Genomic DNA, 11858 nt, shown 5'->3' on the forward strand with positions numbered 1-11858 from the left:
TGTGATCTTCGGGTGAAGAGAGGTATACAGATTTAATAAATTCTAAGAATAATAGATAACGTTTGGTACCCCTGATCTGTATATAGTGAGGGGGGAAAATATTTGATCCCCTGCTAAATTTGCCCGTTTGCCCTCTGACGAAGAAATGACCGATCCATAATTTATAATGAGTGAAATAAGTATTTGATCCCCTATCAACCAGCCAGATGTCAGGCTACCTGCTATCTTCACTGTATGTAACGAGCTGAGATTAGAAGCACCTGCTGTAAGGGAGAGGTCTTACCTGTAATCCCAGCTCGTTACAGTACCTGTACAAAAGACACCTGTCGACAGAAGCAATCAATAACCCAAAACACACGGCCAAGGCAACAAAGGAGTGGCTCAAGAAGAAGCACATTAAGGTCCTGGAGTGGCCTAGCCAGTCTCCAGACCTTAATCCCATCGAAAATCTGTGGAGGGAGCTGAAGGTTCGAGTAGCTGCACATCAGCCTCAAAATCTTACTGACTTGGAGAGGATCTGCAAAGAGGAGTGGGACAAAATACCTCCTGAGATGTGTGCAAACCTGGTGGCCACCTACAAAAAACGTCTGTAATTGCCAACAAGGGTTTTGCCACCAAGTACTAAGTCATCTTTTGGAAAGGGATCAAATACTTATTTCACTCATTATAATGCACATCAATCTGTGACTTAGGTCTTCTGGGTTTCTGGGGGTTTTCCTGTTGTTATTCTGTCTCTCACAGCTACAATATACCTACCACTAAAATTATGGACTGGTCATTTCTTCGTCAGATGGGCAAATTTAGCAGGGGATCAAATACTTTCCCCCCTCACTGTAAATGAACCCTTGCATGCCAGTGGGCGATGTCACGACTGTCCTAGGGTAGTATCAATCATTCCTCCTTTCTCGCTCCAATGCTCTTTCGTCTTGGTCTTTCCCAGCCGTGACACCCTCAATGCACCTACCAGAACTGCAGGCGCAGCCCCATTTCCCATTGATCAGCTTGCACTCTTCTTCTGCATTGCATCCATGGCATGGGCTCCCTACGTACGCAGGATCTGGAAGATTGCATTGATGAAACACAAAGTGGATCGTGATTCACAGGTAATGCAAATGCAATAAATTAAAAAATAGATCGCTCTTTTCCCAATGCAAAACTTTTCTCCAAAACAATTCCAAGCAACATACCTGTGCAATAAGTCAAGGAACAAGCTGGTGTCCCTTGAAACTGGTAGACGTAATAACCACCTACGCAAGCTTTAATCTGTACAGGGATAGACCAGTGACAACAGTTACCACTCCAGTCGGCGCAGGCGGTACGGGTTACTATTTCATCATTACGGGTCGGGTGCAATCCATTTAGCCACATGGGTGCATCAGTGTTACATCTATTGATTGGCACGCAAGATTCAGGCATGCGCTCTCCTCCACTGCCTACAAATCGATACCACCCTTTTTTATCTCTGTCACAGTTATTTCCATCCCCGTAGGAGGTGCTTCGCCAGGGTTGATCTAGGACCGTGTGACTCGAACACGGATCGGAGCAGGAACGGGATCCGTTGAGTCCCACACATTCTTCAGCAAAGCCAGCAGGTTTGCAATGGAAGCCTTCTCCACTGTAACCCTCGGGACAGGAGCAGGAATAGTTGCCATGGGTGTTAATACAGGTTGCTAAGGAATGGCAATGATTTAGACCACGGCTGGAACACTCGTCCACGTCAGAGCAAGTGGCCCCGTCTCCAGTGAACCCATCTTGACAGATGCATTGGTGGAGATCTCCATTCTCCTTGCAGGTGGCATTTGGGTGGCAGTCTGAACACTGTACTGTAGCTAGTGAAATAGAATAAAAACAGGAAAATGGCTTTAGCATAGTGGAAGAGCACATGCTTTCTGTGCAGAAGGTCCCAGGTTCAATCGCCAGGTTCAATCACAACAGCAAAAAGTATCTCGTTAAAACAGGACATCTGTCTCCTTACCGTTCACCAGCATCGTTGTCTGTGCAAAGACGGAACATCTGAGACTGACTAAGAACAAGAGCAGATTAAATGGATGCTTCATACTTAGCGGTAAAAGGAAAAGCGACGATACCCGAGAACACAGGGCGATAGATAGCCAGGCTGAAAGGAAGACAAAAAGATATATATTATTTCCTATAAATTGCGCTTTCTCATTTTCAGAACCTATTAATAAAAGAAAATCTGGCATTACTAATAAGGGCTCATCTGGGCCAGAGTCAAATATCAAGGCCTGCTCCCTGCTGGTTCATGTAATCCCCAAAAATCAATACAAAAGACACCCTTGTTCCGAACCTCTAGGCCTGCGAACAACTTACTTTAACAAGGAGGGAAATATATAAATAAAAAACTCATGGACTCAGCTTTAAAGCACTCAGGAGTCACCGTATTTCAGTTGAGCTCCAATTGAAAACTAAAGCTTTAGTTTTAAAGAACGAAATTTTAACCAACCACTCCCCAAACTCTTATAAGCAGTTTGCAGCATTGCAGCACATGGTCAATATAGTAACCACCTTTGCTGATGTGCCTATGATGTCCAGACAGTGTTGTGTCTCTGCACATTTGTTAGAACTGAAATAAATTTTGGAACATGTTGAGTTTCCTTTTGTTATCTTTTGTCAATTTTGTATTGAAATTCCACATAATGAAATTAAGATTTTGACCTTGGCTTTGAACTCAAACTTTGAAATTCGGTGAAACTGGGTTGTCCTGCTGGACAGCCTTATACCTGCTTACTGGGGAGCCAGCTCCTTCAGACTCAATAGGACTTATTTCTAAGAAGACAGCACAGTATAAGACTACACCGTTAATATCAGTAGAAGCTTCTTTTGTAATTATAATTGTTCATTTCTTTCAACATTTGTAAAAAATAATAAAACATGCTAGGATCACATTTCCGAGGTACATTTTCATTTTCTAGATAGAATAAAAGCTTTTTGCAGCATTTGAAATAAGTGATAAAGCATGCCAGTAATTCATTAGGCATGTTAGGAAGTTCCTTGATTGGTCAAGTTTAAAATGCAACCCCTTGCCAAGTATCAAATCATGTCTTAATTCAACTACTATTGCATGCCAGCTATCAGTTCCAAGAAATGTTCAGTATCATTGCAAGCCAATTGTTAAATATCGTCAAACTAGTTACCATTGCATGTCAGCTATCAAATAATATGAAATGCACAATATTGTCACAAGGCCATTATCAAACATTGTCAGATCTTAATGCCGTTGTATGTCAAGCTATCAAATACTCTCCAGTGTCAGTGTGCAGCATTTTATTGCTCCAACCTCTAGAGTAATTTCCACCAAACATGCTTCAGCTGCAAACTCAGAATAGCCAACAAATATTTGATATCAACATTTGCACAAAAGGACATTAAGCTTTTTTGAAAGGCAATTCTTTTTAATTAGATGTCATGCTCTTGTGGGAACAAGAAGAACCATGGAAGGATCACTGCATGCTGTCATGATCCTAGCTCGTAATATGCTAGCCCAGTATTGCACTGGCTCTCCCTTGCAGTAGCTTTTAAACCCTGAACAGGATGACGTAATCCTTGTGCTCCCATAGCTTCTACAGTGGACTTTTTGTTTCTCCCTCTCTCATAGCACTAGAACTTGGGGACATCCAATGATGCTGAATGTCGGGAGATTTATCCCAGAGCCAGTGTGGTGTAGTGGTTAAGAGTGGTGGACTCATAATCTGGTGAACGGGGTTTGATTCCCCACTCCTCCACATGCAGCTGCTGGGTGACCTTGGGCCAGTCACACTCCTCTGAAGTCTCTCAGCCCCACTCACCTCACAGAGCGTTTGTTGTGGGGGAGGAAGGGAAAAAGAGATTGTTAGCTGCTTTGAGACTCCTTAGGGTAGTCATAAAGTGGGGTATCAAATCCAAACTCTTCTTCTTCTTCATTTAGAACAAGCAAAAGAAAGCACTTCTTCACAGTGCACCGTTAAACTATGGAATCCCCCCCAATTTTTTTTTAGTGATGGCTACCATCTTGGATTACTTAAAAAAAAGAGAGAGGATAAGGCTTCCAGTTTGTTTCCAGACCCAACTCAAGATGCCCATGTTAGCATTTAAAGCCCTCAACGACTTAGGCCCCAGATATCTGATAGATCACCTCCCTCCTTACAGACCCCATCAGGTATTAAGATAACCAGAGGTGGATCTTTCTCTCTTGGAAGTTTGGGAATGGTGACCCAAGAGAGAGCATTATCTGTGGCACTGCTAAGTTGCGGAACTCCTTCTCCACAGAGGCACACCTTCACAAAATCATAGAACTGGAAGGGACCCTGAGGATCATCTAGCTCAACCCTCTGTCATGCAGGACTCTGCAGCTGTCCCATATGGGGACCAAACTTGCAACCTTGGCATTAGCACCATGCTCTAACCAGCTTTCGAATGCTAATGACATATCTATTCTACCCTGGCCTTTGACACTTGACATTTGTGTTTTCAGGACCCACCCTATACCTAGGACTGTAATTTGTTTTAATTGCTTTTAATTTCTGGATTTTAAATTTCCGCATCCGGCACAGGGAACTGATGGTGAAGGGCGGGTGATGATAGTCATGATAGCTATGTTCTCGCTCTAGTCTGCCTCTGAAAACCAGCAGTTGGAAATCCCAAAAGTGGGAATCCCAAGCGTACAATTACAGGGATAATCCTAGCAGAGAGGGTGACCGAAGCATCATTAGGTATTGCAGAGTTCTGTTTCTGCCATTGGAGATTTGTGAGCAGAAAAGTTCTGCCATCGGAAGCCTCCTCATTGTGACAGCTCTGCTGCCCTCACTTTGCCATTGATGCCCTAATGGTGGCAGGGCTCAAAAGTGGATGTCATACCCTCCAACGTTTCTCCAATGAAAATAGGGACGCCCCATTCCATAATGATAATTTTACTAATTATACCCCACACATCTTACTGGGTTGCCCCAGCCACTCTGGGCAGCTTCCAGCATACATAAAAACACAATAAAAACATTAAACATTAAAAAAAACCTTCCCTATACAGGATTGCCTTCAGACGGCTCAGGGGTCAGATAACTCCATACCCTCCAACATTTCTCCAATGAAAATAGGGATATCCTAAGGAAAAGTGGGACATTGCGGGATCAAATCAGAAACCAGGATGGCTTCTCTACATGAGGGATGTCCCTGGAAAATAGGGACACTTGGAGGGTCTGGGATGTACCAGGGTGCATCAGCACAGATCACAGAAGGTGTTGGACCTTCAGGATCATAGTCCTCTGAATTCCCTGGAAAAACACTTACACACAAAGCCTGACAAGGGAGAAAAAATTGCTCCATCCCCGGAAGTATATTATTCTTCTATTGAAATAAAAGGGATGGGGAAAGACAAAGTTCCAATAACAGGATGGGGGAAAGGGAAAAAAAAGCTGCCCTGCCAGGATCTCCACCCCATGAGATCATTGATCCAGTTACCTCAGTATTGTTTACAATACTGAGGTGTCTGGTTTCCAGGGTTCCAAACAGAGGCATCTCCCGGGCCTACCTGAAGCTCCAGGGATTGAACCTGCGGATGCTCTACCACTGAACTACAACCCTTCTGCCCTGGCCAATGAAGGCTTAAGAAGTGGATGTTCCTCTGCCACTGACTATCGCTTCCCCCAGACCTGCACAAGATCACTCAGGTAGTCACCTTAAGCACATTCGGCTAGGTGTTCTTTCGTTCTGGCTCTCATTAATCCATCCCTATTAAAAAAAAAGTTGTTATGTGTCTGCTTCTCCCCTAAAATGTGACTACCAATAATATCTGCCAATCACATAAATTAAGTCCAGTTGCTGCCCTGTAGAAACTCCACCGTTGTCAAATTCTTTGTTTTACTACCTAGGAATATCAAATCAACTTATACTTACCAACTGATGCCAAAGAAAAGAAAACCTGGGGGGCTAGATTTTATTTTCCCCTTATATAGCCTTTGGAAAAGGAAATGTTTCTAAGGCTGTTTAATCAGCTTTATTTGTATAACTATATAACAAAAACTAACCTTTGGGGTAAGTGGACACATTTCCTTTTTCCTGGTTCTCAAATTTCTCCATGTTGCCAAAACCATAAATATCAAGTGGTGTGTGAAAAGAGGGGAGGGTTTTTTTTTTACAGCAAAATGTGGCTGTGCAGAATATTCCCATTCAGGGTTGCAGCCAGCCAGCCAGCCAATTCTGCTCGGAAGCTCCATTCCAGTCACCTCCTGGTCAGTCACCATTCCACAGGGGCTGGCCTGCCCATAAAGTGGTGTGAGGCAGTTACCTCAGGTGGCAGATGCTCAAGGGGCAGTGCCCCACAGGAACGCCTCTCACCCTGCCACCACCAGCAGCAGTGCCAGCTTCCAGTGAGATCTCACAAAATCTCACGCGATCTCATTGTCATCTCATGAGATCTCACAAAGAACACAAAATCTTGCCAGAAGCCGCAATGGCTGGACACCACTTTGTGGCAGATGCGCCGACTCTAGGGGTCAGAGGTGTCTTCGGCCCCCTCAATATTTGTTTGAAGGCAGCCCAGTCTCCTCAATGTTGAGAGGGCCTGGCATGACATCACAGAAGGCTGCACTGGCCTGTGTGGCACTGGGAGATGTGTGTGTATGGTGTCTGAGACCGAAGAGGAAGCACTGAAAAGACCAGAGGCACATCAGGGCTTTGTTTAGGCTGCTCAGCCTCCCCGCCTGTTAGATGCTGGTGGTGGTTGCTCGTGAGTAAACAGGCATGACTCCGACCTGTCTTTTACAGGTTTTATTGTGCAAACTATTTACAGTGCAGATCTACCAAAGTTCATGTCCGTCTCAGTCACTTGCAGAATCTGGGAGTGGCCCCTTCCGGCTTCTCCCCCAACATAAGAACTTTGGCACCCCAAGCCTCCTCCTCCCCTCCTCGCGTTTCACCCCTCTGCGCAAGCTGGGCGACGGAAGTGGTGTGCATCCCACCTGGCTAGGTGATGCGCTGGGGCTCTCAGCAGCATCCTCGAGCCCTTTCCTCACTTGGCTGGTCCCTTCCCTTTCTTCTCCACTGGAGGTGTGGCTTTTCTCACCGCTGGAGGAGGAACTGCTCCTCAGGAGCTTCGCAGGCTCTCTGTATCCCAACAGTCCCCCTGCCTCCCTCCCCTGTTTCGATGGCAGTCCCCTGACACCGCCTAACAACTGAGGCAGCAGCAACGGCCATGTTCCTGCATATTCTCTGGCCTCCTGCCAGCCCCAGAGCTACAATTCCAGTTCTGGATATTTGGGGTACAGTATTTTTTTAATTTTTGGAGAGTAGTGTTTTGGAGAGAGAGTGGCTGGGAGGACATTTAGAGGGTGTTTAGAATGTATTCCTCACTTATGCAATTTTCACTTATGCATATGAGGCATAACCTCTTTGTAAGTGGGGAGTTGCCTGTATATATAGAAATAGAAATAAAAAGAAGCACAGACTGGAATTAGCTTGATTTGCCCGTCTTTAACCTTGGCAGGACACAGGCTTTTCACATTTTCTGATCTCAATTGAAACGAGTGATCCGCCTTGCAGTTTTGCCCTGTTATTTGACATTTCCCTATGATTATTTTACAATAAATAATAAGGGTCACAGACACCGTTTGAAGAGGAGAGCAAAAAGAAGCACCAAGCTCATTTTTCAAAAAATAAAATAAAATAAATATAAAATATATGTTTGGCATTTCACATATCATATGATCTCCCTTTCTCTGCCACCCAAGAGCGCAACTCAATCTGTTGCCCAAACAACCTTGTGGTTACCTTCAGAACAGAAGCCAGTGGGATTCAGCAATGCCAGTTTGCAAACAATGATGCAATATTTTAAAAAAGTATAGGGAGTTGAATAGTTAGCTTGCTTCTCTTTTGCATGGACCATGCCTGGACCTTGGCTAACTCATTGAAGTAAATATTGGTCTTTGGAACAAAGCAATCTCAAAGCTGCCTTGGGATACTGAAGAGCTTTCAAAGAATTGATTGATTCAATAGCCGCAATTAAACAAAGAAAGGCTTGACTGTACATTAAGAAGTGTCAAGTAATTGGAGTTTAGCCACTCAAGATCTTACATCACTTCACCTGGAGACTGTTTGTTTCTTTCAAGGACTACTTCTCATCAGCAAATGCGGCTCCATTAAGGTGAGTGAAGCACTGCCAACCTCTGTTGCCCTCAACCAGCCCTTGCTTGCCTGTCTTCTTTCTTACAACCAATCAGGAGGTGGCTCTCTCTGTCCTTGGCTCTGGCTCCATCCACTCTTGGTCTCCCTGCTTTCCACCCCACCAGTCCCAATGTGTACCAGCCACCACTGCTCCTGATCCCTGACCCCTCCCATTAAAAACTCATGCACATACATTGCCCCAAACTCCACCCACCCAACCTGCTCAACTTTCATAACACCATAGAAGGGAGCCTGAGGGTCATCTCAGCTAATGCAGGGATCTCAACTAAAGCATCCATCACAGATGGCCATCTAACCTCTGCTTAAAAACCTCCAAGGAAGGAGAATCCACCACTTTCCGAAGGAGTCTGTTCCACTATCAAACAGCTCTTGCTACCAGAAAGCTATTCATGATGTTTAGCAGGAATCTTCATTGGTTTGGGTCCCACCCTCCAGAGCAGGAGACAACAAGCTTGCTCAATCTTCCATGTGACAACCCTTTAGCTATTTGAAGATGGTCATCGTATTTCTTCTGTCTCCTCTTTACCAGACTAAACATGCCCAACTCCCTCATAAGGCTTAGTTTCCAGACCCTTGATCATCTTGGTCACCCTCCTCTGCACACGTTCCAGCTTGTCAATATCCTTCTTAAAATGGTGGTGCCCAGAACGGGACACAGGACTCCAGGTGGGCTCTGACCAAGGCAAAATACAGTGGAACTATGAGTTCCCTTGATCTGGACGGTGGACTTCTGTTGATGCAGCCTAGAATAGCATTAGCTTTTCTTATTGCTGGTTCACCCTGTTTCAGAAGGCTGTTTAAGAACATTATCATCCTGATCATTATTAAGTCATACTGAAACAAACAGCCATTTGCTACTATGTATAGGAATTGTCACAAAAATAGTCCCTGTGTGTTAAGGAAGGGAAAGGAGTTTTTATTTATTTATTGCCTTGATTTCCCACCTTTTTCTCCAAGGAGATCAAGGTGGTATACATGGTTCACCCCCCTCATTTAATCTCAACAATAACCCTGTTAGGTAGGTTGGGCTGAGAGGCAGCGACTGAACCAAGGTCATCCAATGAGCCTTCATGGCCAGTTGGGGATTTGAACCCTGATCTCACAGGTCCTAGTCCGACCCTCTACCAGCCTTTCTCAACCTTGGGTCCCCAGATGTTTTTGGCCTACAACTCCCATCATCCCTTACCACTGGTTCTGTGAGCTAGGGATCATGGGAGTTGTAGGCCAAAAACATCTGGGGACCCAAGGTTGAGAACCACTGCAGGACTAACTCATGGGTAGGCAGACTAAGCCCCGGGGGCTGGATCTGGCCCAATCGCCTTCTAAATCCGGCCCGCAGACGGTCCAGGAATCAGCACATTTTTACATGAGTAGAATGGTTGCTTTTATTTAAAATGCATCTCTGGGTTATTTGTGGGGCATAGGAATTCGTTCATTTTTTTATTTTTTCAAAATATAGTCCGGCCCCCCCACAAGGTCTGAGGGACAGTGGACCGGCCCCCTACTGAAGAAGTTTGCTGACCCCTGCAGTCTAACCACTATGCTACATTGTCTGGCTGTTCCAGTTGTCACTACCAATGCTCTTGGCAGTCACATCCAGGCTGAGTATGCATTCGGTGTCCTTGAGATGGGGCTCCATGCAAAGGGAAATCCTGGACCAAACATTGATATGTGGATAGAAGATGTCATAGCTGCCAAGCATGGGGTGGCAAGGTACACAGCTAGTTTGAGCATTCCTGCACCCCCCTCACATTGTGGGGAAGGAAAAGGAAAATATTTTTATTGGCCATTTCTCCCTACACACAAAATTTGCATGTGCCTGTTTCCCCAATTTTTGCAAAGCAACTTCCTCTAATAAAGTGCATTTTGGTATGCTATTTTTACTATTATATGTGCTTTTGTGTGGACTTCACTCTGGTATATGCATTCTTTGTGCACACTATTTGGCTGGAGAACTGCGTTTTAAAATTAAGAAAAAAGCAAATTTGAGAAGAGGGTGGTGTTTTGGTTTGTCCCTTTTTAAAAATATGTGGATTTGGTAGGTTTGCCTTTAAATAAAAACTGGATCAAATTTCTTGCCATCTGTGGTTACACAAGGGAGGATGTAAGGAATCCATATTCAAAGTTCCTAGAAAAACCTGCATCTTTAATTCAGTTTCTGCATCTTGCCATTTCATCTTCAGTTCAATCTATTCAACTCACTGGCAGCCCGACTTGCTGGTTATCTATGCAGGAGCTGAAGAAATGAGATGGCTAAAATTCAGTGCACCTTTGAGTAGGAGAGGGCAGGCTTTGGGCTTATGGGATCTAACCTTTTCCCAAAAATTCCAGGGTCAGCTGGAGCCAGGTTCAAATGGCAAAAGTCACATCCACACCACTGTGATGCAGCTTTAAACACTCCCAGCTTCCCCCAAAGAATCTTGGAAAGCTTATACCGTATTTTTTGCTCTATAAGACTCACCTTTTCTCTCCTAAAAAGTAAGGGGAAATATGTGTGCGTCTTATGGAGCGAATGCAGGCTGCGCAGCTATCACAGAAGCCAGAACAGCAAGAGGGATTGCTGCTTTCACTGCGTAGCGATCCCTCTTGCTGTTCTGGCTTCTGAGATTCAGAATTTTTTTTTCTTGTTTTCCTCCTCCAAAAACTAGGTGCGTCTTGTGGTCTGGTGCATCTTATAGAGCGAAAAATACGGTAGTTTGTTAAGGGTGCTGAGAGCTGTTAGGACACCCCTATTCCCCTCACACAGCTGCAATTCCCAAAATGCAAGAATTAAAATTGCAAATGCTTGAGTTAATATGAAGTGCAAACTGGGCATTTGAGCTGTGCCAACAGAAAAGCTTCATCAGAGCAGCCTGCAGACCTCTTTCTATGGGACGGGACACTTTCCTGGGTCTGCTTCGGTTAGCAACAAGGAAGCTGAGTTAGAAAGACTCAAAAGCTATTCCAGAGGCAGCTGAGGTTCATTGGGACCAGTGGGGCAGAAGGCGGGGAGATCAGCAGTGTGTGGAACCAGAGCCAATAATAATAATATTAATAATTTATTATTTATACCCCGCCCATCTGGCTTGGTTTCCCCAGCCACTCTGGGTGGCTCCCAACCGAATATTAAAAACACAATACAGCATTAAACATTAAAAACTTCCCTTAACAGTGCCACCTACAGATGTCTTTTAAAAGTCAGATAGTTGCTTATTTCCTTGACATCTGATGGGAGGGCGTTCCACAGGGCAGGCGCTACTACCAAGAAGGCCCTCTGCCTGGTTCCCTGTAACCTCACTTCTCACAGAGAGGGAACTGCCAGAAGGCCCTTGGCGCTGGACCTCAGTGTCCAGGCTGAACGATGAGGGTGGAGATGCTCCTTCAGGTATACTGGGCTGAGGCAGTTTAGGGCTTTAAAGGTCAGCACCAACACTTTGAATTGTGTTTGGAACTGTACTGGGAGCAATGTAGGTCTTGGCGGCAGCTCCCAGTCACCAGTCTAGCTGCCACATTCTGGATTAATTGCAGTGACAGGCAGAGTCATGTCCTGATTGGTTGGCATTAAGAAGAGAGGCAGGTGGGGGCTGGCTCAGAAAAGACTGAGGTGGATAAGCCAGTTCTCCATTTCTCCATCATGGGCCCATCTCCACTCCTGCTGAGAATGATCATCACTGAGCCAAAACACACACAATCAAACCAGCGCA

At 44.9% G+C, this 11858-nt stretch overlaps 1 protein-coding gene across 2 annotated transcripts in view; it reads right to left on the bottom strand.

The window, feature by feature from the left end:
• UMOD (uromodulin) overlaps positions 1-2111 on the bottom strand; it is a 268506-nt gene extending 266395 nt beyond the window's left edge. For both annotated transcript variants that reach the window (XM_083585113.1, XM_083585114.1), the window contains exons 1-3: positions 1976-2111; positions 1188-1829; positions 965-1057 (exon numbers count right to left, since the gene is read on the bottom strand). In XM_083585113.1, coding sequence (XP_083441239.1) covers positions 965-1057; positions 1188-1829; positions 1976-2057 — 817 coding nt within the window. In that variant the 5' untranslated portion in view covers positions 2058-2111. The remainder of the gene's footprint in view (positions 1-964; positions 1058-1187; positions 1830-1975) is intronic.
• Positions 2112-11858: the final 9747 nt, after the last annotated feature.

Source organism: Podarcis filfolensis (assembly GCF_964270895.1).
Source record: "Podarcis filfolensis genome assembly, chromosome: 14".
Lineage (NCBI taxonomy): Eukaryota > Metazoa > Chordata > Lepidosauria > Squamata > Lacertidae > Podarcis > Podarcis filfolensis.